The 26,166-nt window shown below is 45.2% G+C and overlaps 2 protein-coding genes across 4 annotated transcripts in view; one reads left to right on the top strand and one right to left on the bottom strand.

Moving 5' to 3' along the window:
• LOC141121752 (uncharacterized) overlaps positions 1-21,137 on the top strand; it is a 617,570-nt gene extending 596,433 nt beyond the window's left edge. For all 3 annotated transcript variants that reach the window (XM_073611471.1, XM_073611472.1, XM_073611470.1), the window contains exons 2-8: positions 12,913-13,040; positions 13,127-13,250; positions 13,354-13,451; positions 13,541-13,762; positions 13,839-14,045; positions 14,392-14,533; positions 19,177-21,137. In XM_073611471.1, the coding sequence (XP_073467572.1) occupies positions 13,166-13,250; positions 13,354-13,451; positions 13,541-13,762; positions 13,839-14,045; positions 14,392-14,533; positions 19,177-20,339 (1,917 nt within the window). In that variant the 5' untranslated portion in view covers positions 12,913-13,040; positions 13,127-13,165 and the 3' untranslated portion in view covers positions 20,340-21,137. The remainder of the gene's footprint in view (positions 1-12,912; positions 13,041-13,126; positions 13,251-13,353; positions 13,452-13,540; positions 13,763-13,838; positions 14,046-14,391; positions 14,534-19,176) is intronic.
• The window catches only part of LOC141121771 (uncharacterized), a 192,421-nt gene that overhangs the window by 22,992 nt on the left and 143,263 nt on the right, over positions 1-26,166 (bottom strand).

Here is a 26,166-nt window from a genome sequence, read left to right as displayed (position 1 = left end):
CACTCAGTGCCCTCTCCTGCACATACCACCCACTGCCACACACTCTGTGCCCCCTCCTGCACATACCACCCACCGCCATACTCTGTGCCCCCCTCAGTGCCCCCTCCTGCACATACTACCCACTGACATACAATCTGTGCCCTCTCCTGCACATACCACCCACTGCCACACACTCTGTGCCCCCTCCTGCACATACCACCCACCGCCATACTCTGTGCCCCCCTCCTGCACAGACCACTGCCATAAAATCTGTGCCCCCCTCCTGAACAGACCACCCACTGCCATACAGTCAGTGCCCTCTCCTGAACATACCACCCACACCATACTCTCTCTTCCTTTCTTTCCCCCTCCCTGCCAGCCCATTTGCTTGGATTATACTATGGCTATTCCTCACCAACCAACAGTATTCCCCATCCCGCTCCAGTCCCATTGACATCCATCTACCCCCCCCCCTCATGCCAGTGCAAATCCTCTTCCTTTTTTATCCCTATACAGACCAAGATCCCCCAGTTTCACTCCAGTTCTCCTCTACCCATCACTCATTTCCTACCCACTCCTTCCTTTTTACCCCAGCCTTCTTCTTCAGGGGCTAAGGAACGACCCTGAGGCAGAGCATCTTACTACTGCTGCTGCTTGTGTGGGTGGGATGTGTACTGCACCCATCCTTGCTGATCCCCCTCTCCTATTCATCCCATGTGATTGGCGCAGTACACATCCCACCCCCACAAGCAGCAGCAGTAATAAGATGCTCCAGCCCGGGGTTCTTCCTTAAGCCCTGCAAAGGATGTGAGTAGGGCCTCATGTCTAAATTTTGCCTAAGGCCTCACAAAGCCTAGAGCCGCCTCTGCTCAGCCCGTATGGGTCCGTAGACGTGACAGACCCTGGATGTGAGCACTAGCTAACAGACATGCTACGAAATGAAAGGCTACAACAGAAAACAGACAGGAAGCAAATTGAAACCCTCAGGGCTAGTATACCCACAGACCATGGTGGGTAATTGTACAGTTGTAATGAAATGAACATGCATCGTATGACGTATGTTATGTGGGCGAGAAGATGTGGTCAAACATTTTAAACCTTTATGGATCCGTAGACATGACAGACCCTGGATGTGAGCACTAGCTGACAGGAATGCTATGAACGAAACGCTACGACAGGACAAAGCTACAAATGAAAGCAACCCAGGAAAATCACTACGAAAGAAAGCTACGACAGGAAAATGCTACGAATGAAATGCTACGACAGGAAATGTTACAAATGAAACTACACGGGAAAATAAAAACCGCTGCGACAGGAAAATCATTACGACTGAAAAGCTACGACAGGAAAACGCAATGAATGAAAGCTACACGGAAAATCGCTACGACAGGAAAATCGCTACGAATGAAAGCTAACACAGGAAAAAATCGCTGCGACAGGAAAATTGCTACGACAGGAATGCAACGAATGAAATGCTATGACGAAAAGCTACGAACGAAAAGCTATGACAGAAATGCTACGTTTGAAATGCTGTGACAGAAAATGCTACGATCGAAATGCTACAAATGAAAGCAACGAATTAAATGCTACAAACGAAAAGCTATGACAGAAATGAACGAAATGCTGTGACAGGAAATGCTATGATGGAAAAGCTGCGACAGGAATGCTACCCTTGAAACAGGAATGCTGCGAACAATGACAGATGCTGATAGATTGTGGAAATCCAGCAAGAACTGAGCAGATCTAGTATTAATGTCTGTCATATGGTAGTGAACCTAGAGCACCGCTTAACACCAGAAATAAAATACTCCTGCTCCAGTTACATGAATCAACTCCCAGCATGCGTGGCCCCTCCCCAGGACCGTCGGCGACAGACCAACTGGCTTCTCTGTCCCCTTCCCCTCATGCCTGTTTCCTATGGCTGAGTGCTCGCTGAGTATGCATTATAGTTGCTAATCATACATGTATAGCGTTCCTGGTGTTTGGCCAGCAGTCCAATTAAGGTTGTTAGACATCCCAGATGCTGGATGAAAAGCTGAAAACAGGGAGCTAAGGAATCACAAAAGACCACCGTTAGCTGAACATTCTTAATTTGGCGTGGAAACAGTTGGCATGATAGTTACGGCTGGAGGCGTATACATGAAGACGTGTCCACCCGGAGAATGAAGAGTATGGTGACACTGGATCTGTACATTACTAAAACTGAGCATGTTTTGTCACACTCACAGACGAGGTGATAAACAGCCCACGTCCCTGCATTCCCACTGGTGGTGGAGGTGGACGAGCCCTGCGTTTGGCTCCAGCTTGATGCAGCCATGAAATGAATGGGAGCACAGCGCATGAGCTGTAGCTGCCCTCCTGGGCTCGGCACCCCCAGCTGCTCTGGAGCCCAGAACCAGCCAATACGGGTGCTTCCATCATCCCCCACAGAGACAGAGCATTGCTGAGCTTCAGGAAACCTGCAACAAACCCCCCCCCGGAGTGAACAGGCTGAGAATTGCGGGATTTATCGTATGAGCATTGTTGAGGTTCGAGAATTGCGCAAGGAAACACTCAGGTGTGAATGAGGACCTGAGCTGCATTAACAGTTTACTGCCCCATTCATCCACAAGGGGGCGATATTTATCTCTTCAGGCCGTATGTTGCTGTAATATACCGTGGCCTCTTCCCTCATACTACTATGTGCAGATATAGATGGACCCCTGAATGAATGAAATGCAAAACCGGCTCAGAATTTCAATCACTTAAACAAATGATTGTGAATTCCCGGTACCCATATCTGAGTTCTCTTGAACAATGAATATATTTGTACTTTCCTGAGCTTCACGGAGAGGCGGCAAATGACACAAAACCTAGGAGCCCAGTTTTAGCACAACTGTGCCAAAAGCAGGCCAACCTCCCTTGTGACAGGACGGACACCCCCCCCCCCCACGAGTCGACATACCCCCACGATCGGCTGACACATGAGCGGGACGGATGGCATCCGCTGCGGACCCTCCGTTGATGCCATCCGCCGCACCTACCGGAACCGCGAGCGAGGCCCGACGAGAACCCTGCAGCCGACCGCGCTGCTACTCTGCTGGCTGAAACTAGAAGTGACGCGAGAATGCCCTATGGACCCGGAAATGATCCGACGAAGGATTTGATGGAAGAGGAGTGATATATAGCCCTCAGACTCCTACAAATCCAGGCTAGCCTGTAGCCAGCCTTCAAACTTTGCTTCCCATTATACTCTATGGCAGGGATATGCAATTAGCAGACCTCCAGCTGTTGCAAAACTACAAGTCCCATCATGCCTCTGCCTCTGGGTGTCATGCTTGCGGCTGTCAGAGTCTTGCTATGCCTCATGGGACTTGTAGTTCTGAAACAGATGGAGGTCCGCTAATTGCATATACCTGCTCTATGGGCATAACCTTCTATCATTCACCTTTGTCATTCAGTGGTGTATTTAGGTTTTTGTCCTTCCCTAGGCCTGACTAAACTCGTGCACCCCCTAATTTAAACACGACCCACCCGTTCCTGTCAAGGCCACACCCCTTCCCATTTTTAGACCCGCCCTGTCATCTTTGTGGGAGGAGGACAGGGGGACGCCGTGGGAAGGAGGACAGGGGGACGCCGTGGGGAGGAGGACAGGGGGACGCCGTGGGGAGGAGGACAGGGGGACGCCGTGGGGAGGAGGACAGGGGGACGCCGTGGGGAGGAGGACAGGGGGACGCCGTGGGGAGGAGGACAGAGGGACGACGCAGCGGGAGGAGGACAGGGGTGGTTGCAGCGGGAGGAGGACGGGGGGGGGACGCGGCGGGAGGAGGACAGGGGGGGACGCGCCGTGGGGAGGAGGACGGGGGGCGCCGTGGGGAGGAGGACAGGGGGGGCGCCGTGGGGAGGAGGACAGGGGGGGCGCCGTGGGGAGGAGGACGGGGGGGGCGCCGTGGGGAGGAGGACGGGGGGGGCGCGGCAGGAGGAGAAGAGGCCGTGGGAGGAGGACAGGGGGACGCCATGGGAGGAGGACAGAGAGGGATGCTGCAGGAGGAGGACAGGGGGGACACGGCGGGAGGTGAACGGGGGGAGGTGCGGCGGAAGGATAACAGGGGGATGCCATGGGAGTAGGACAGAGGGGGATGCTGTGGGAGGAGGACGGGGGACGCGACGGGAGGAGAACATGGGAGGAGGACAGGGGGGACGCCATGGGAGGAGGACAGGGGGATGCCATGGGGGGAGGACAGAGAGGGATGCTGCGGAAGCAGGACTGGGGGGACACGGCGGGAGGAGAACAGGGGGGACACGGCGGGAGGAGGACAGGGGGGACGCGGCGGGAGGAGGACAGGGGGGACGCGGCGGGAGGAGGACAGGGGGATGCAGTGGGAAGGAGGACGGGGGGATATCGTGGGAAGGAGGACAGGGGGCGTGGCGGGAGGAGGACAAGGGGACGGGGGCGGCATTGTTTGATTTGGGGGAGATGGGGGGTAAGGGGGATATATACTGGGGGGGGTGCTTTGGGAGAGGAAAGGACATGTGCTAATGGGGGGATCAGAAATCAGAACCCCCCCCCACTAGCACATATCCTCTCCCCTACCTAAGATTTTCTGCGTGCCCCCCGCAAAATGCCGCCCTAGGCTTGGGCCTTGTCAGCCTAGGTCAAGACACAGCTCTGCTGTCATTGCATAGAAAACAATGCTAATCCCACTTCATCTTAGTAATAAACATCATCACTGAACATGGAGAGAATGTCTTCTAAAGATTGATCTGATATGTCTAATGGTTCTGACTCCGGGTCACATCTTGCTTCCCATTGTACTCTATGGGCATTCCCTTCTATCATTTATCTGTCCTTCCATAGAAAATAATAATAATAATCCCACCCAATCTCAATATTAAACATCGCTACTGATATTTAAATGTAGGTTTGCTAAAGATTCATTTGATATGTCTAAAGATTCTGTCACTAATTGAAAGGCAGCCTATGGGGAGGAGTAGACAGGGGCAAGACGCAGACACCATGGCTCTTTCCTCAGTGGCTCTGACACCAGTGATGCGCAGTTTCACTGCCGCAGTTTAACAAAAGCAGGATAACTCCGGCTCCATGCACACTCCATGCACATAAAGTTTTCTTTATCGTACATCATAGGACACCGAGCCATAGTAGTTACTATGTGGATTATAGGCCACCTTCAGGTGATGGACACTGGCACACCCTAAGACAAGAAGTCCCCTCCCTATATAACCCCTCCCACTACTGGGAGCACCTCAGTTTTTTCACCAGTGTAATAGGTGTTGGTCACGAGTTGTGCTGTGCTGAGCTCCACTGGAGCAATCCTTGGATCCCCAGGATCCAGTGCTTCTGTTTTTTTCAGCCATAAAGTTTTTCTGGCGGGGTCTTTTACGGCTCCAGGAGTGTGGATCCCCGATAAAAAGGGGCCCCGGTTCCTGAACGTTTTTAAACTGAGCCCACCATGAGGGGTGAAGATTGGGTCTGTTGGTTTTACCACAGAAATCCCTGCGGCGGGAAAGGTAAGTGGAGATTTCTAAGGAATTTTTAAGTTTCTTATAAATTGTCTCCTTTAAAAAGTAAATGTTGTCATGCCTAAAATTCATCACTGGGGGCTGTATAGAGCACGTACCTTGTCATGCTTTCCTCAGAGATCACGCTGTCTCAGCAGAAGCTGCAGATTCCCTCCGGCGAGCAGCCCAGGCCTCCGGTATGATTGGGGGGATTTTCTTCCAAAAAAAAAACCCCCACCTGGACAAAGCTCTCCCCCTCTCCCTGAATAGGGATAAGCCAGAACGATCGGCTCTGTCTTTCACCGGCCCTGCACATGGTTTTGTTACCAGGTCTCCTCCTCGCCACCCCCCCCCACACACACACACACACACAAGCCGATCCTGTCGGATCTGTGGCCCGCACCCGTGTGGGAAAGCACTCTTGTAAAAAGAGAGGAGGGGGTGCGATGTGACAGAGGGGGCGGGGCTTAGCCCAGCGTTGGTGTGTGGCAATGTCCAGTGCGGGAGTATGTTTTAAAAGCTCCATTTTTGCTGGCTCAAAAAAGCCTAAACTCATCTCTACAATGGCATCCTCCCCTAAGAGATCTAAAGTGGCTGGTCAGAATGAGCCATCAGGGCCATCAGGTGTTGCAACTGTTTCCAACACTGCAGCCCCTGTCTGTTACTGAAGAGGTTTTTTCCTCAACCATATTAGGATTGGAGCAAAGGTTAGCGGCTTTAATCACATCCCAGAGTGGGACTAATGGGGCGTACACACGGTCGGATTTTTGGCTACAAAAGTCCGACAGCCCGTCCGACAAACTTTCAACTGACTTTTGGCGGTCTTGCGGCGGACTTTCTAAAGAACGGACTTGCCTACATACGATCACACAGAAGTCCGACGGATTCGTACGTGATGATGTACACGGGACTAAAATAAGGAAGTTGATAGCCAGTAGCCAATACCTGCCCTAGCGTGTTTTTTTGTCCGTCAGACTAGCATACAGACAAGCGGATTTCTGGGTCCGGCGGAGTTACGACGTAAAGATTTGAAGCAAGTTCCAAATCTAAAGTCCGTCAGATTTGCGACTGGAAAAGTCCGCTGAATGTCCGGGGAAGCCCACACACGATCGGATTGTCCGCTGGATTTGGTCCGTCGGCGTCCGTCGGACTTTTGTAGCCGAAAAGTCCGACGGTGTGTACGCCCCATAAGCGTGATAGGTCCTCTTGCATTACCCAAGACCCTCAAACTGAGGAACCGAGGGCAGGAGATGATGAATTTTTCTCTGGGGACCGGGAAGAGGCTGATGACTCCACTTCTGAGGGGTCAAATGCGGAAATATCAGGTTCATAATCAGAAAGATTGATGGTACAATCTCTTACTGAATTGGTCTGCTCCACATTTATGCTACCCTTAACTGAGTCGGTTGATAAGCCCACTTCTTGTTTGGGTTTGCTAAAGCCTCCCCAAGCTGTGCATGCTTTTCCTGTCCATTCATCGCTGGAAAAGCTTATGTATTCTGAGTGGGATCACCCAGATAAGCATTTTTATCCTCCTAAAAAGTTTTCAACACTTTATCCTATGGAGGAAAAGTTTAATAAAAAATGGGAGATACTAGTAATTGACGCTGCCATATCCTTTGTGAATACAAGTTTGACTTGTCCGGTAGACAATGCTCAAATGCTTGGGGATCCAATGGATAAGAAGTTGGAATTCCTATTAAAGAACACTTTTTCTCTGGCAGGTTCAGTAACACAGCCTGCGCTGGCAGCAATTGGTGTATGTCAATCTTTTAGAGACCAGTTTAAACAGGTGCTCAAGGTTATTCCTGATCAGCAGGTCCAAGATTTCGCCGATCTACCAGTGGCGTTATGTTTTGCAATAGACGCTATGAGAGATTCCATTCTCCAGGCTGCCTTACGCTTGGGCTGGTGCATATGCGTAGAATACTATGGTTGAAAAATTGGTCAGCCGAGCGCCATGCAAAAAGCTCCTGGCTAGTTTTCGCAGTGAACGGCTGTTTGGGGATGATCTGGATAAATGCATCCAAAGAATTTCTAATGGAAAAAGTACCCTTTTGCCAGTTAGGAAAAGGAGTAAGCACATTTCATTTAAACAAGCTTCCTCTCCAGTGCCAGGGGCATCAGCCACCAGGCAGTCATGAGGGCCCTCACCATCAAATTCAAGAGGTAAACCTCAGGGTCAACCCCAGGGACAAAAGAAGTCCTGGGGAAGGAAACCTACAAAACAAAATACTAAAGCCTCCTTATGAAGGGGCACCCCCGCTTACTCGAGTGGGGGGAAGACTTCTGCAGTTCTCAAGGGTCTGGCAGGAAGAGTGTCTAGACAAATGGGTGGCTTCCTCAATAACTCTAGGGTACAAACTAGAGTTCCGAGAGTCCCCGTCTCCTCGTTTTCTCAGATCAAACGTTCCCAGGGATCCAGAGAAAAAGAAGTCTCTCTTTCAAGCATTGGACCATCTTTTGTCTCAAAAGGTGATATCGGTGGTCCCCATGGAAGAGCAGGGATTGGGGTTTTATTCATACCTTTTCACTGTACCAAAACCAAATGGAGATGTCAGACCCATTCTGGATCTCAAAGATCTAAACCGGTGTTTGATTATCCGCTCTTGGAGTCAATCCAATCAGTAGTCTCCATCCTACAAGGTAGAGAACTTCTGGCGTCAATCGACATCAAGGATGCATACCTCCATGTGCCTATTTTTCCCGCTCACCAGAAATATCTACATTTCGAGATAGAAAATCCTCATTTTAAGTTTGTAGCTCTGCCTTTCGGTCTAGCTACTGCACCTCGAGTATTTACAAAGGTTCTGGCCCCTCTAGCCAGATTAAGGGCTCAAGGTATAAAGATTTTAGCTTACCTATACTATCTGCTCTTGATAGACCAGCTGATAGCCTGCTTAGACCAAAATATGGTCACCACAGTCAACTACCTGGAATACCTGGATTCTCAACCTAGAGAAATCTTCCTTAAAACCATCAAGGAGATTGGAATACTTGGGTCTGATCCTAGATACAGCCCAGAAGAGGGTATTCCTACCCCAGGCGAAGATCAGTGCCATAAGGGAGCTGATTCGGGTAGTCAAGGCAAAGAAGAAGCCTTCTATTTGACTTTGCATGAGGTTGTTGGGAAAGATGGTGGTTTCATTGGAGGCTGTTCCTTATGCTCAGTTTCATTCGAGACTGCTACAAAACAGTATTCTATCGGCTTGGAACAAGAAGGTCCAAGCTCTAGATTTCCCAATGTGTTTGTCTCCAAAGGTGCTCCAGAGCCTCAGTTGGTGGTTGATAACCAAGAATCTGCAGAAGGAAAAATCCTTCTTACCAGTGACCTGGAAGCAGTGTTAATTTTAGTCTTAGGACTAAAATGGCATTTTAGTTTTAGTCCCATTTTAGTCTTCTGCAATTATTTTAGTCGTATTTAGTCGATTAAATCTCCAGTACGTTTTAGTCGACTAAAATGTCCTACGTTTTAGTCGACTAAAATCTCCAGTACATTTCAGTAATTGCAATTTAGTTTTAGTCATAGTCTTTTGACTAAAATGGCATTTTAGTTTTAGTCTCATTTTAGTCTTTTGATTAAAATGGCTTTTAATTTTAGTCACCTCAATTGTTTTAGTTTTAGTCGTATTTTAGTCGACTAAAATAGTATTCATTTAGTCGACTAAAATGTTTTAGTTGACTAAATTAACGCTGCCTGGAAGGTGGTAACAACAGATGCCAGCCTTTCGGGTTGGGGAGCAGTCCTGGAAGAGGCGACTGTCCAAGGGAAATGGTCCAAATCAGAAATCACCTTGCCCATCAATATTCTAGAGATTCGGGCAGCAGAGGGCCTGGACATTCAGGTTACAGAATTGTATGGTCAGGATCCAATCCGACAATGCCACAGCAATGGCCTATATCAATCACCAAGGGGGCTTGAGAAGTTGTGCAGCCCAGAGAGAGGTGAATCATATCCTAACTTGGGCAGAAAACAATGAACCTTGCCTATCAGCAGTCTTCATTCCAGGAATAGAGAATTGGCAGGCGGACTACTTGAGTCATCAGAAGTTGTTCCCGGGAGAATGGTCTCTTCACCCCGATATCTTCCTGACAATATGTCAAAGATGGGGATTCCGGACGTAGATCTGTCTGTGTCCAGGTTCAACAAAAAGATTGACAACTTTGTGTCAAGAACAAAAGATCCGCAAGCTTGCGGAACAGATACCTTGGTATTCCCATGGAATCAGTTTTCACTGATTTATGCATTCCCTCCTGTTCTGCTGCTTTCACGACTTCTTCGCAGGATCAAGCAGAAAGGGAAGGGGGTGATTCTTGTGGCCCAGGAGATCTTGGTATGCAGAGGTCATAAAGATGGCGGTAGGGGACCCATGGACCCTACCACCATGTCCAGACCTTCTCTCGCAAGGTCCTGTATTCCATTCTACCTTACGAACGCTAAATTTAATGGTTTGGTTATTGAGACCCACATTCTTAAGAAGCGTGGGCTGTCAGGTTCAGTGGTATCTACCATGGTTAATGCAAGGAAGCTGGCCTCCAGAATCATATATTATAGAGTCTGGAAGGCATATGTTTCCTGGTGTGAATCCAGGGGTTGGCACCCCAGGAAGTATGTCATAGGTAGAATCCTTGACTTTCTGCAAATGGGGTTAGAAATGAAGCTGGCCTTGAGTACTATCAAAGGCCAGGTCTCTGCCTTATTGTTATTGTTTCAGCGACCACTTGCTTCGCATTCTTTGGTTCGTAGCTTTATTCAGGGGGTAACGTGGCTTAATCCTCCGGTTAGGTCACCCCTGAACCCTTGGCACTTGAATTTAGTTCTGTCAGCATTACAGAAACAGCTTTTTGAGCTGATATGACATAGTCCCTTGGTCCTTTTGACAAGGAAACTATTTTTTCTGGTAAAAACAGGTGAACGAATATCTGCGCTAACTAAAAAGAACAATAAGAGCAGCCAACATAGTTTGTTGATTTCATCAAACGCAAATATAAAAAGTCAAAATGCAGCGCTTGGGTGAAACAAATTTACAAATAAATGTGATAGTCCATAGAAAATCAATAAGGAGTAGAGATGACGTGAAGCCTCCACCAAACTTCAGTGTGCAAAGGAAAGGCACACCGCACCCACGTGCTATCAATCTGCTTACCAGAAAGATATGAAAACAAGCGATGTAATCATATGATGCAAAGGTTTAACAGTAGATCCGAATGGCACACGCCATCATTGACAGGCAGGTTATGGAAAAAGGTCAGGTCGTCGCATATCAAAAGGACATCAGGACTCACATATGAAGATGGATGAATTGTGCGATCACCAGCAGGATAAAACCCAGTAGGAAGAAAGCAACAATAGTGAAGCCCGTAAAGGTAAAACACACGTATTTATTGTAGTCTACTTACAGGTAAAAAATGAACATCATCACAGAAAGAGAATAATCCGTGGCTCACAGCATACTTGCATCGGCTAGCCTGACATGTTTCATCCTATGTGGATATCATCAGAGGCGCGCCAACATCGAGTCAACATCAGAAGAAGAACAGAGGGAGAAGACAGGGGAAGATCCGGCAAAAGGGAGAGAAGACAGCGGAGAGAGAAGAATTTTTTTTTTATTTTGGCAGGGGTACCCCTTCAACATCTTCAGCACACAAGTCGCACCGCAAGTCGGATCATTATGATCTGATTTCTGGTGCGACTTCTATTCAAATCAATGGGCTCCATTGGGGGGCTATTGATTTTTGAATAGAAGCAGAGTAACGCCTGTCGGGGCTTAACGCTCTGTTTACAGCATTAAACCACGTTTAGCAGCCTTTACTGGCGTTATTGGCTGTTAAAAACGCTCCCAAAAAGGGCCGTTTATGTGCTTCAGTGTGCATGGAGCCTAAAGCTGTATGAAAAAATACAACAAGAACTCTGCTCCACTCTGAAAGACAACAAGCAACCAAGCTCCGACATTTATTTTATATGAAGTCAGATTCTCACATCGGTGTCTTCTATCCTCAAATTATCCTTAAAGCAGAGTTCCACCCTAAAGTGGAACTTCCGCTCATCGGATTCCTCCCCCCCTCCGGTGTCACATTTGGCACCTTTCAGGGGGGAGGGGATGCAGATACCTGTCTAATACAGGTATCTGCAACCACTTCCGGGCTTAGACAGCCGCAGAATATCCGCAAATGCCCGCCCATGCACCCCCCTTGTGTGTGCTTGGAAACACACAGTTCCCAGAACACAACGGGGACCAGTGCAGAGGCGCAGTGCGACTCGCGTATGCGCAGTAGGGAACCGGGCAGTGAAGCCGCAGAGCTTCACGTCCCGATTCCCTGACCGAGGATGGCGGCGGGGGCAGCCGAGAAACGAGCGATTGATCGGCTTCGGCTGCCGACATCGCTGGACCCTGGGACAGGTAAGTGTCCATTTATTAAAAGTCAGCAGCTGCAGTATTTGTAGCTGCTGGCTTTTAATAATTTTTTTTAAGGTGGAGCTCCTCTTTAATCTACCCCTCCTCCTCTACCCTGCAGCATACGCTTATCAACCTCACTCCTACCCTCTCCCTACTACTACACCCATCATCTCCTGCATTTGCTGCACCCACATGCTGACACAAACTCCTTCAGTGTTACCTATAACTCTGTCTCCTCCTCTCCTTTGCCCCGTTCTCTGGGGTCCCCCATAGCTCTGTTCTTGGACCCCTTCTCTTCTCTATCTACATCTCCTCCCTTGGTCACTTGATAACCGCCCACGACTTCCAACACCACCGCCGATGACACCCAAATCTATCTGTCTACTCCTCACCTCGCTCCTTCAGTCTTCTCTTGCATTACTAACTTACTAACTGACATATCAGCATGGATGTCACACCACTTCCTTAAACTAAATCTCTCTAAAACCGAGCTATTAGTATTCCCCCCGTCCGTGCCCCCTCCATGATTTTTCCATCAAAATCAACAATGCAACCATCAGTCCCTCCCCTAATGCCAGGGTACTCGGTGTAATCCTAGACTCTGACTTGTCCTTTTAGCCTCACAGCTCCTCCTCCCAATGTCCCTCCATCCAGAGTCTATATGTCCTATGACATCACAATGACCTCACAGCTCCTCCTCCCAATGTCCCTCCATCCAGAGTCTGTATGTCCTATGACATCACACTGACGTCACAGCTCCTCCTCCCAATGTCCCTCCATCTGGCTTTTTTTTTCTGATGCTCTTAGGATGTGGGCGGACCCTTGGCATCTTCACTAGCAAAGTAGGACTGTTGGTCCTGCATTGTATGTAATGACATCGGAATGCCTGCTATAAGCTTTTATCCTGCATAGTGTGGGGGTCCTGTGTGGGTAAATTATACCTCAGTCTGAAGTGGGGCTTTAAAAAATAGGAAATCTGAATGGTGAGGTGAGGAGGATTCTGGGAATATTGATTGATTTTACTATTTGTGTTCAGATCTAGAGTTTTCCTCCTGTGAAGTCTGGAGATCATATGACCATCACATTGCCTCCACCTCCCTCACTGATAGAATAGAGAAATAAAAAGAAGATTCTAGAAGTCACCAGAGAGATCATGGAGGAGAGGTGAGCAGTGCTGGGAATTCTGGGACATTATCCAGTAACAGACAAGGGATGTGTCTGGATGGTGACTGTATCATTGTGTGTGTCAGGTTCCTATAAGGTGTCAGGATGTCACTGTCTATTTCTCCATGGAGGAGTGGGAGTATTTAGAAGGACACAAGGATCTCTACAAGGACGTCATGATGGACAATCAGACGCCCCTCACATCACCGGGTAAGAGGAGACTTTATTGTAAAGGAGAGAGCAGTACGGAGGGTCCACCTAGATCCCCCATTATAGAAACAATGCATTCAGTCAGTGTGTGTGTTTCCTACAGATGGATCCAGTAATGGGAACCCACCAGAGAGATGTCCCCGTCCTCTGTATTCCCGGGATTCCACACAGAAGGATCACACCATCCCTCATCATCATCAGGTAGATGAGGAACAATCACTGATAGTATCATTAGGATCTGTACATTATCTGCATTGTTACAATTGATGTCTTTTTTATTCTATATTCAGTGTGGAAACCTGAGAGATTCTAAAGTTGAAGTTAAAGAAGAGATAAAAGAGGAGGATGATGAGGATGGGGTGATGGAGGAGTTTCTAAAAGAACACAAAGATCTGTACCAGGACACCATGGTGGAGTCATCCAGCTACAGAAACCCACCAGAGAGATGTCCTCGTCCTCTGTATTCCCGGGATTCCACACAGGAAGGTCACACCATCCCTCACCATCATCAGGTAGATGATTGACAATTATTGGTTCTGATTTATAGACAGCATGTTTGTTACAATTAAGGTTTCATTATATATTCAGAGTGGAATCCTTGGGGATGATAATATTGATGTTAAAGAAGAGTATAAAGAGGAGGATGAGGAGTATGGAGTGATGGAGGAGTTTTCAGAAGGACACAAGGATATGATGGAGCCACCAAGTACCAGGAACCCACCAGAGAGATGTCCCCTTCCTCTGTATTCCTGGGATTCCACACAGGAAGATTACACCATCCCTCACTATTACAAGGTTGGTGGGATGAATCATCTAGAACATGGACTTGAGGCGACAGGGGGGGTTTATTTACTAAAGGCAAATCCACTATGCACTCGGAGGTGCAGTCGCTGTAGATCTGAGGGGAACATACTGTAGAAGGAAAATAAAAAAAACAGCATTTTTGCTTGCACATGATTGGATTATATAAATCAGCAGAGCTTCCCCTCTTTTCAGATCTTCCCCTCTACAGCGACTGCACTTGCAATGCGTAGTGGATTTGCCTTTAGTAAATCAACACCAATGTGTATATTTTTTATGTGATATCACAATAATAAAGCTTATATCTTACAGATGATATTCTCTAATGTTCTTGATTTAGAGTGGAGATCCAATTGATATAGAATTTGAGGTTAAAGCAGAAGAAGAAGAGAGGTATGTGAGGGATGATCAGCAGTCTATGGAGGAGGATGGAATAACGGGGACATTTATAGAGGAGGACACTCCTACAGAGATCAGCACAGGTGGGTCATTAACACTAAATACATTCCTCCACCCATACTGCTCACTGATTGGTCCAGAGTAGGGCGGGGACTGGGTGATCTCAGCCTGTAATCGCCTGGTCACTTTCCTGAGCTGTGTTCCCCGTCCTGTATTCCTGTATTTATCTCGGATAATCTTCCTTCTCTGTGCTGCAGACACAATTTATGTATCTAGACTGGATTTATGGAGATTCTGGGGTTCAGCTGGCATCAAAATAGGCACTTGGGGTATGTGTTTTGGGTCTTCTGCCACATACCCGGGTATGGCAAGATCTCTAACAGACAATTCTCCCAGGATTACTTGCTCTGTTATTTGCTGGCTGTGCCTGGTGGAGGGATATGTCTGTATAGTCTCAGACCCAAGTCACTGAGTGCAGTCTCAGGAGATGGGAGGCAGTGGTGTGGGACCTCTGCAACTTGTCTCATGTAAACATTTAATCTTTCACTGATTACTGAATACCAATATTATGAGTCCTGACCCCTGCACTATATACTCTATGTTGTACATTACATTATTCTGATACTATAAAATCCTATCTGTTGTATCCTATATAATAAGTTGTACATTACATAGTCCCGATTTCTTTTACACCCATTTCCTACCAGCTGGACATTTTATATCTGATGATTTGATTGGAGCACAGACTTTTACATGTTGATAATAATGTGATAACATCCTCAAACTTTGGAACCTTAAACAGAAAGTGATAATGAGGGAGGAGTCAATAACCCAATGATGGTGGTCTTCGGGATCATTCCAGTCTTCATCTTGGATGTTTTCCCCCATCCTCACTCTCTGACCTCTGGTGGGGCTCAGCCCCGTTGTTATTCATGACTAAATCATGGACTAAATAAGGAAGTGCAGGACTTCTTGTGTTAGGAAGATGTAAATGAGTGATAGAGGGGGTGGGGACACTCGTACTATAATCCCCTCATCACTAGCACTCCTATGAAAGACAGTTCTTGTTGTTTCCTCACTCCATGACTAAGGTCCATGAATAAAGAAATGAACTGGTAGGAGATTCAGAGATGTAAGTCTGAAACAACAAATCGATTATGAAAATAGTTGTCAACTATTTTCATAATCGATTAATTGGCCTGCATACAGAAAATACAGCTCAGTACACCATCCATACATGTCAGTAAATGCTTGAGAACTTGAATGTGTGAGGAGCAATGCCTCATGGGTCATGTAGTCCTGGGAAAGAGAAGCAAGCAAGTGATTCTAAAGGCAGAAGTTATTTTGTATCTTCCTATAGGGGAACTCTATACTATACTTTGTACATTCCTATAGGGGAACTCTATATTATACTTTGTAGCTTCCTATAGAGGAAATTTATACTATTCTTTGTACCTTCCAATAGGGGAACTCTATACTATACTTTGTGTCTTCCTATAGGGGAACACTATACTATACTTTGCGTCTTCCTATAGGGGAACTCTGTACTATACTTTGTGGCTTCCTATAGGAGAACTCTGAAGGCAGGAGGAGCCAGAATTCCCGGTGGGGTGATCCAGAAGAGGAGAATCAGGGCTGCTCTGTGCAAAACCATTACACGGAGGAGGTAAGTAGGGGTGCACCGAATGGAATTTTTGGTGCCGAAAAGGAAGGATGCGCTAGGCTGAAAACTGATACTGAAAATGACAGTTTTTAAAAAATATTTATATTTTTATATACAACCACAATTTATATATAACCATCACTTGTATCATGTTCTAGGTCTCTAACCATCTCCTGTATAATGTCCCCAGTCTCTAACCATCTCATGTATCATGTCCCCAGTCTCTAACCATCTCATGTATCATGTCCCCAGTCTCTAACCATCTCATGTATCATGTCCCCAGTCTCTAACCATCTAGTGTATCATGTCCCCAGTCTCTAACCATCTCATGTATCATGTCCCCAGTCTCTAACCATCTAGTGTATCATGTCCTCGGTCTCTGACATCTTTTGTATCATGTCCTCAGTCTCTAACCATCTCATGTATCATGTTCCCAGTCTCTAACCATCTCCTGTATCATGTCTCCAGTCTCTAACCATCTCTTGCATCATGTCCCCAGTCACTAACCATCTCATGTATCATGTCCCCAATCACTAACCATCTCTTGTATCATGTCCCCAGTCTCTAACCATCTCTTGTATCATGTCCCCAGTCTCTAACCATCTCTTGTATCATGTCCCCAGTCTCTGACCATCTCTTGCATCATGTCTGCAGTCTCTGACCATCTCTTGTATCATGTCCTCAGTCTCTGACCATCTCTTGTATCCTGTCCCCAGTCTCTAACCATCTCTTGTATCCTGTCCCCAGTCTCTAACCATCTCTTGTATCATGTCCTCAGTCTCTAACCATCATGTATGTCCTCAGTCTTTAACCATCTCTTGTATCATGTCCTCAGTCTCTAACCATCTCTTGTATCATGTTCCCAGTCTCTATAACCTCTTGTACCATGTCCCCAGTCTCTAACCATCTCCTGTATCATGTCCCCAGTCTCTAACAATCTCTTGTATCATGTCCTCAGTCTCTAACCATCTCTTGTATCATGTCCCCAGTCTCTAACCATCTCTTGTATCATGTCCCCAGTCTCTAACCATGTCTTGTATCATGTCCCCAGTCTCTGACCATCTCTTGTATCATGTCTGCAGTCTCTGACATCTCTTGTATCATGTCCTCAGTCTCTGACCATCTCTTGTATCATGTCTGCAATCTTACTTAAACACACTGCTATAGTATTAGCAAAATGTCCATTCGGTGCACCTCTAGCAGACATGATACAGGAGATGGTCAAAGACTGCAAACATGATACAGGAGATGGTCAGAGACTGTAGACATGGTACAGGAGATGGTCAGAGATTGCAAACATGATAAGGGATATGGTCAGAGACTGCAGACATAGTACAGGATATGGTCAGAGACTGTGAACATGATACAGGAGATGGTCAGAGACTGCAGACATGATGCACGAGATTAATGCAGCCTCACCAGTGCTCATCATGCAGCCTGCCTGTGCCCATCAGATGCAGCCTCACCAGTGCCCGTCATGCGGCCTCACCAGTGCCCGGATTAAAGCAGCAATCTCCGTGTGTCACGGAGCTGTACTTGAATTGCCCGGGTCGCAGTAACAATATGCCGCCTCCTGTGACCACGTCAAAGAGTCAATGTCCCACCACTGGATCAGTGCGCTGTCTATCACAGGAGGTGGGACTTTGTTACTGCAACCTGAGCATTTTAGCTCCGTGACACACGGAGATCGCCGCTCTGTGGGAGGGAGGAAAAGAGGTAGGCGAGGAGGAGGGAGGGGAGGACTGGGGCAAGCCAGGATGACACCCCCGCAATGCGTGGCACCATTTTCCGCTCGATTATCGGCAATATTTTCCTCTCGGCAGTGCGCCAAAAACACAATTTCTGTGCATCCCTAGAGGTAAGTATGACAAGTCTGTTTAAAAAATAAATCCAACATTTACAATTGGTCTCTGTGCAGGGAAGATCATCATCTGACCCCAGAGAAGGTGGAGGCTGATAGACTGGAGGTAATAGAAGGCATTACTATTACATAATATAAAAGTTTACCAGTATTGTGCATTATATATAAAATTATTATATCCATGAAAAAAAGTCTCAGCTTTCAGTTTTACTTTAATATAAAAGTCCCCCCTCCCCCCTCTGATCTCCATATATCTTCATGTGTGACTCCCAGGTAAAATCCCCATATATCCTACTTCTGGGTATATTTATTATTATATATATGATATAAGATATATTACTTTCACTATTTCACAGTATAAATGAACCCCTTATAGTAGTGATTATCTGCTGTTTTTGTACTATAAAGGAATATGTTTTTTTAACCCCATCATAACAGATGATTTAAAAAAAAAATCATGCTGCTGCTACTAAATGTCCTATGCTGACCATACACGGATCGATTTTTGGACGAGAATATTCACACAAATATTTGTATGAAAATTATTTGTACATTCGATGAATGGACGAGTGTAGTTCGAAAATTCTACTTTCTTTTAACATTCAAGTTTATCTCTTTCTGAACAAAAACCACATGCACAATTTGAAAATTTGTTCGATGGAGAAAAGTTTTCTGTTCTGCTCCTTTGAATTTTCCCGTCACTGTGGTGGAAAATGAACGCTGCCTACCTGTCTATGACATATGACATATTATACTCCTGTCTGATCATCTGCAAAACAGCGTTTTACATCTTTTTTATATGTTAACAATATCGATCTCTGATTCTGATATGTAGCAGATTCTCCCTCTAATAATACATCTATCTGTCAGTTATTCTCAGAGTGGATTAAATATCCAACTATATATCTGGATATTTATATTTACCGCTGCATATAGATATTCAAGAATATTAACTAAATTATACACCAACCTTTTTTTGAGGTTTTTACCCAATTAGTCGATTAATCAAAACAATAATCGGCCTACTAATCAATTCTGAAAATAATCATTAGTTGCCATCTTACAGAGGACCCATTTACTAGTTATCTTGAGGGAGGAATTATAAGATCCTCAGAGACAAAGCTGCCTGATGTGGGCGGAGTCCTGGTTTAGGGGAACCAATCTGCTCATGTCTAGTAATAATCTTTTTATCTCTATTTTAGTAGATGGACGGGAGATGAGGAAAACCTCAGAGGATTGTCTCACTTTGTCTCCAGACTGTAAAGTAGAAGATGAGGACATCACACAGTATAGTCCAGGAGAAAACTCGGCTACCTCAAATGTCCATCCGGCACCACACAGTGTAGATGGACCATCGTATTCCTCTTATCCTGAGGAACCTCAGACTGTGAGGGACGGTGCTGTCCTTCCAACAGAGAAGAGCTTTTCCTGTACTGAGTGCGGGAAGTGTTTCTGTTCTAAATCCAAACTTAATAGACATATAAGATCTCACACGGGGGAGAAGCCGTATTCCTGTCCTGAGTGCGGGAAGTGTTTCCGTTTTAAATCTAAGCTTAATGAGCATATAAGATCACACACAGGAGAGAAGCCGCATTCCTGTCCTGAGTGTGGGAAATGTTTTTCACAGAAGTCCCATCTTTACAATCATCAGAAATCTCACACAGGGGAGAAGCCATATTCTTGCCCTGAGTGCGGGAAATGTTTTTCAGTGAAGTCCCATCTTTACACACATCAGAGATCTCACACGGGGGAGAAGCCATATTCTTGTCCTGAGTGCGGGAAATGTTTTTCGCAGAAGTACAATCTTTACACACATCAGCGATCTCACACGGGGCAGAAGCCGTATTCCTGTCCTGAGTGTGAGAAATGTTTTTCAGACAAGTCCAGTCTTTACAGACATCAGAGATCTCACACAGGAGAAAAGCCACATTCCTGTCCTGAGTGCGGGAAATGTTTTTCAGTGAAGTCCCATCTTAACATACATCAGAAATCTCATACGGGGGAGAAGCCGTATTCCTGTCCTGAGTGCGGGAAATGTTTTTCACAAAAGTCCAGTCTTTCCACACATAAGAGATCTCACACAGGGGAGAAGCCGTATTCTTGTCTTGAGTGCGGGAAATGTTTTTCAGTGAAGTCCGATCTTTACAGACATCAGAGATCCCACACAGGGGAGAAGCCGTATTCCTGTACTGAGTGCGATAAATGTTTTTCAGTGAAGTCTCATCTTTACAGACATCAAAGATCTCACACAGGAGAAAAGCCGCATTCCTGTCCTGAGTGTGGGAAATGTTTTTCAGAGAAGTACCATCTTAACACACATCAGAGATCTCACACGGGGGAGAAGCCGTATTCCTGTCCTGAGTGAGGGAATTGCTCCTCACTGAAGTCCTGTCTTCCTGTACATCAGGGATCCCATACAACCCTTGAGGTGTATTAGTGCCTTGAGTGCGGGAAATGTCTTCTATATGAATGTTGCTGGACATCACAGCTCTCATGTGGGGAAGAAGCACACCCTGATATACACCTCAGATATACTCCATGGCTGATCTTCATCATGTAAGAAACACTTCCAGGGGTGTAAACATTTAAAAAAAAAACGACTTGTCCAAGGGACTAAATCTGGGTCCCAATCTCCTCGTCCCTTATGACAATCTCCTTGTCCCTCATCTACCAGAGAGCTCAGCAGAGGTGTGGGAGTTCATTGAAAACTACAAGCCGACATCGGCAAAGGACAGAACTCTATGAATAAATGGCACGGCCACACTTTTTTCTGGTATGGGGAACTTTTCCCTGCACTGCTGTCACACAGAGGACTCGGATCGCTGAGCCGCTGCAGGAACAGGAACATGTAACATCTTCTCGATGGTGAACGTTTTCTTTAACCCTTTCACTGCCAGAGACAGTTTTGTGGGGGGTTTTTGCCCACATATTTAACCCCTTCAATACCGGACACTTTCACCCCCTTCCTACCCACACCAATTGACAGCTGTCACTGTTGTCACACTTTGAATGACAATTACTCAGTCCTGTAACACTGTAACCATATGACATTTTTATATTTTTCCCCCCAAATAGAGCTTTCTTTTGGTTGTATTTGATCATCACTGGGGTTTTTATTTTTTGTTCTACAAATAAAAAAAGACAGAAAATTTTGAAAAAAAAAGTTTTTCTTTGTTTCTGTTATAAAATTGTGTAAATAAGTAAGTTTTCTCCTTCACTGATGAGGAGGTACTGATTGGCATTACTTATGGGCACTGATTGGCATTACTTATGGGCACTGATTGGCATCACTGACAATAGATGATAGAAACTACAAAGCAGCGCTCTATGGGTTAAATCCAGAAAGTCCATGTGAAATCCAAGACTTGAATAAAAAGAATAGTTTATTGCACTGTAGATTGGAAAAACAGTCATGCAGATATGTTATCAGATTGGTATTGTTAAAAAAAACATTAAAAGCAAATGATACCACTGGTGACATCCGGATGGAGAAGGGTTAATGCCATCCAAGGACTTGCTGGTCAGACATGGTAAGGGGCGCCTTACGCTATGTGGAGATGGATGAAAAGCCCGATGAAGACAATGTCAGTCCGCTGCCTGAAACCTTATGATCCAACTTCCCCTGTGTCCAGGAAGAATGGGACCGCGGAGTGCAGGGGAACGCTGTGCCCACCATTGTGAGGACCTGAGCTGGTGGCCCGAGGATACCAAACTGGGCTGTGAGCGGTGGGGTATGAGAGCTGCCGTGGGATGGAAAAATCCGGTAGAGCCGGGCAGACCCGAAAAGGGACCTGGCGCATTGAATGATGTCAGCCCCACTCCAGAAACCAGGAAGTATGTTATGCACAGTAGAACGCAAGCTGCTGGGTTGCTGTGACTACATGTGCTTTTTCCAAGTCTCAGAAGAAAAGGCAACAGCAGTATTTAAGCCTGATGTGAGGGGCGGAGTATCTAGCTCAAGTACAGCCAATAACCCATCTCAACCCTATCATTTTATGAAAGAAAGAGAGCGTTTGTGGAATCCATATTACACTCATTGAAATAAATTCATAGTAAAATTCATAGGGCCTCTCAAAAACAATGTTATAAAAAATATATAAAATACAGTATATATCTGTATATATACTGATAAAAATCCATAATAATCAATAATGTTGAATCATGAATAAATAACAAATAAAAAGATAAAAAATAATGAAAAATTATATATATTGATGATGTCTTGCTCATTTGGAATGGGGGCCCAGACATGTTCTCTTCCTTTGTAGCCCATTGCAATACCAATGAATTAGGGTTGTATTTCATGCATGTATTAGACCCCACTGAACTAGTCTTCCTAGATTTGGTTCTGTCTCACAATAAACAAGATATCGTCACCAGCAATCACATCAAACCTACAAGTGCCAACTCCTACCTTCATTTTGACAGTTGTTATCACTCCACCCGGCAGATGAACATCCCCAATGGGCAGTTTCATAGGTTGAGGAGGAACTATTCCAGGTTGGTAGACTATACTACACAAGGCAAGCACATGCAGGGAAAATTTTTTTCAACACTAAAATATAGGACTATTTCAAAGATCATCAATAAACATTACAAAATATTATTGCTCCAAGCGAGTTACAAAGTTCCAATAAAAGACCTCTGTTTGACATGAATGCCTATTTTGATACTAGGACGGGCATTTTTCAGTGTCGCAAAAGAGGTTGCCTCACCTGCCAATTTATCACTCATGGTCGCCCTGAGATTGCCACCAATAAGGGTACCACTTTCCAGATTAAGCAGTTTATTACTTTCTCAACCAATTTTGGTATTTACTGTATATCCTGTGGTGCCCTTGTAACCTCTTGTACGTAGGCCGTACGATACGTACCTTGCATAAGAGGGTTGGAGAGCACCGGAGGTTTATTAAAAAGGGATTTGACAAACAGCGTCCCACGCCATTTTCTCCAGATACATAACAAATATATAAAATGTCTGGAAGTATTGGCGATCAAATCCATTCCTAAAGGTACACCTACTGACAACGAGATGTTTTTCCTGTGCAGGAGGGAAAACTTTCAGATCTAGGTGTTAGGATCTCTTTCGCCTGAAGGCCTCAATGAAGAACTTGATATTCATGGCATCATGTAACATTCATACAGCTAGTTCCCGTCTAACTGGGTCAGGTGTTCTAAGAAATAGGTTTGTTCCAGTTCTATATATACTTTTTATAGGTATTGATAGGTTCATGGTTATACATGTATACACTATTACTATTTCATGTAGATTTACCCTCACATTCCACCGTCCTTGTGTTATAAGCATCATCATTATCATTGTTAGTGTCACATGTGTATACACACATATATACAGGTAGAGTTACCCTTACATCCAACCGTCATCATCATTATTATTCCTTTTATATATCAACTCCTCCCCCTTTTTTCACATATATCTATTTTATTATTTTCATCATTTATAATTTTTCATCATTTTTTATCTTTTTATTTGTTATTTATTTATTCATGATTCAACATTATTGAACATTATGGATTTTTATCAGTATATATACTTTAGTTTATATATTTTTTATAACATTGTTTTTGAGAAGCTCTTTGAATTTTACTATGAATGTATTTTCAAGAGTGTAATATGGATTCCACAAGCTCTCTCTTTCTTTCATAAAATGATAGGGTTGAGATGGGTTAATGGCTATACTTGAGCTAGATACTCCCACCCCTCCCCACCCCTCACATCGGGCTTAACCACTTCAGCCCCGGAAGGATTTGCCCCCTTCCAGACCGGAGCACTTACAATTTGGCACTGCGCTGCTTTACCTGGTAATTGCGCGGTCATGCAACGCTGTACCCAAACACAATTTACATCCTTTTTTTCCCACAAATATAGATTTCTTTTGGTGGTATTTGATCACCTTTGCGTTTTTGCGCTATAAACTAAATAGACCAACATTTTTTTTTTTAAATTATATTTTCTACTTTTTGTTATAAAAAAAATACAATAAACTCAATTTTAGTCATATATTCAGGCCAAAATGTATTCGGCCACTAGGGTACATTTTCTGGAATTTATGCAGCTTTTAGTTTATGACTGCCTATCTCATTTCTTGAGGTGCTAAAATGGCAGGGCAGTACAAAATCCCTCCCCCTAAATTATCCCATTTTGGAAAATAGACACCCCAAGGAATTTGCTGAGAGGCATGTTCAGCACATTAAGAAAAAAATGTTTTTGATTGAAAAAATAAAAAAAAAAAAAAAAAATTACACAAAGTTGTCACTAAATGATATATTGCTCACACATGTCATGGTTATATGTGGAATTACACCCCAAAATACATTCTGCTGCTTCTCCTGAGTATGGGGATACCACATGTGTGAGACTTTTTGGGAGCCTAGCCGTGTACAGGACCCCAAAAACCAATCACCGCCTTCAGGATTTCTAAGGGCGTAAAATGGTGATTTCACTCCTCACTACCCTATCACAGTTTCGGAGGTCATAAAATGCCAAGATAGCACAAAACTCCCCAAATGACCCCATTTTGGAAAGTAGACACCCCAAGGTATTTGCTGAGAGGCATGTTGAGTATTTTTCAGATCTCACTTTTTTGTCACAAAGTTTTCAAAATGGAAAAAAAAACATAATTTCCTTTTCTTTAATTATTTTCAAAAACAAATGAGACCTGTGAAATACTCACCATGCCTCTTAGCAAATACCTTGGGGTGTCTACTTTCCAAAATGGGGGGATTTGGTGCTATCTTGACATTTTTTGGCCTCCGAAGCTGTGATAGGCAGTGAGGAAGTGAAATCACCATTTTACGCCCTTAGAAATCCTGAATGCGGTGATTGGTTTTCGGGGTCCTGTATGCGGCTAGACTGCCAAAAAGTCCCACACATGTGGTATCCCCATACTCAGGAGAAGCAGCAGAATGTATTTTGGGGTGTAGGAGACAGGAGACACTTTGGGACAAGTCCTTTATTAAAAAATAAAAATGTCCTGCGATGTAGATCCATCTCACGCCGACCGACAAGCCAAAAAAAGAAAAAAAAAAAAGCCGCAACAGCTCCGCCTCCATGGGAGACTCCCACCAAGTGATGCTTTTTCTCGATGACAGCTGTTATATGGCTGAGGGCGGGGCCACTCAGTGACATAAGCAGGTGACCCTGCCTTCCTCTGACGTCACGTTCATCGGGCGGCTTGAGATGGATCTACGTCACGGGACATTTTTATTTTTTAATAAAGGACTTGTCCCAAAGTGTCTCCTGTCATTTCTACTATTTTTGACACTTTTTTGGTGAATGGGTAGGGGTGCAATGTACCCGTTATCAATTCACATAGGGGGGAGGCCCGGGATCTGGGGGTCCCCTTGTTAAAGGGGACTTTCATATTCTGATATGCCCCCTGCCCCCAGACCCCCACAACCACCAGGCCTGGGTTGTGGGGATGAGGCCCTTGTCCTTATCAACATGGGGACAAGGTGCTTTTCTACAAGGGGATCCCTCCCGACAAGCCCCCCCCCCATGTTGAGGGCACATGGCCTGGTATGGTTCAGAAGGGGGGAGTCGCACACTCATCCCTCCCCCTTTCCTGGTCAGCAGGCTGCGGGTTTGGATGAAGGGTCTGGTATGGATATTTTGGAGGGAGGGGCACACATTTTTTGTGTGAGGTCTCCCCTTATTCCATCAATATCCAACAAATATGTATATTTAAACAGCACACAGACCCTCCAAAGGTCCCCCAAATACATAGAAGAACCTGTGTGCTCTTTTGGTAATTATAAGTGTAAGAGTATGATCTCAGGTATTAGTATGAAGACATGTCTGATGAAGGAAACTAAGGGGTCTACTTATAGGAAATTCATGGGATGAATGTGACAATCACTCATCCAGTCATTACATATTCTGCCCATAATGTAGCAAAGTGATTTCCTATGATTGTCAACTCCATCTAGTGGCCATAATGGGGTATTTTTCCCTGACATACCTCCATTAGTAAAAATATCACAATACTGCATTATGACCACTAGATTGAGCCAAGGAAATCAGTGTATGAAATAAAATACATCCAATATTCATCATAGCCGGGTGAATGCCGGTCACAATCATTCAACTCATTTTATTTTTAAACATACCTCTGTCCTTGTGAAATTTTACACCACAAAATGTACTCAACCAATGAAAGGTAATGACTCCAT

The sequence above is a fragment of the Aquarana catesbeiana genome, unplaced genomic scaffold, assembly GCF_042186555.1.
Source record: "Aquarana catesbeiana isolate 2022-GZ unplaced genomic scaffold, ASM4218655v1 unanchor229, whole genome shotgun sequence".
NCBI lineage: Eukaryota > Metazoa > Chordata > Amphibia > Anura > Ranidae > Aquarana > Aquarana catesbeiana.
Note: the sequence above shows the minus strand (reverse complement) of the source record. Positions and strands in the feature narration are given on the sequence as shown.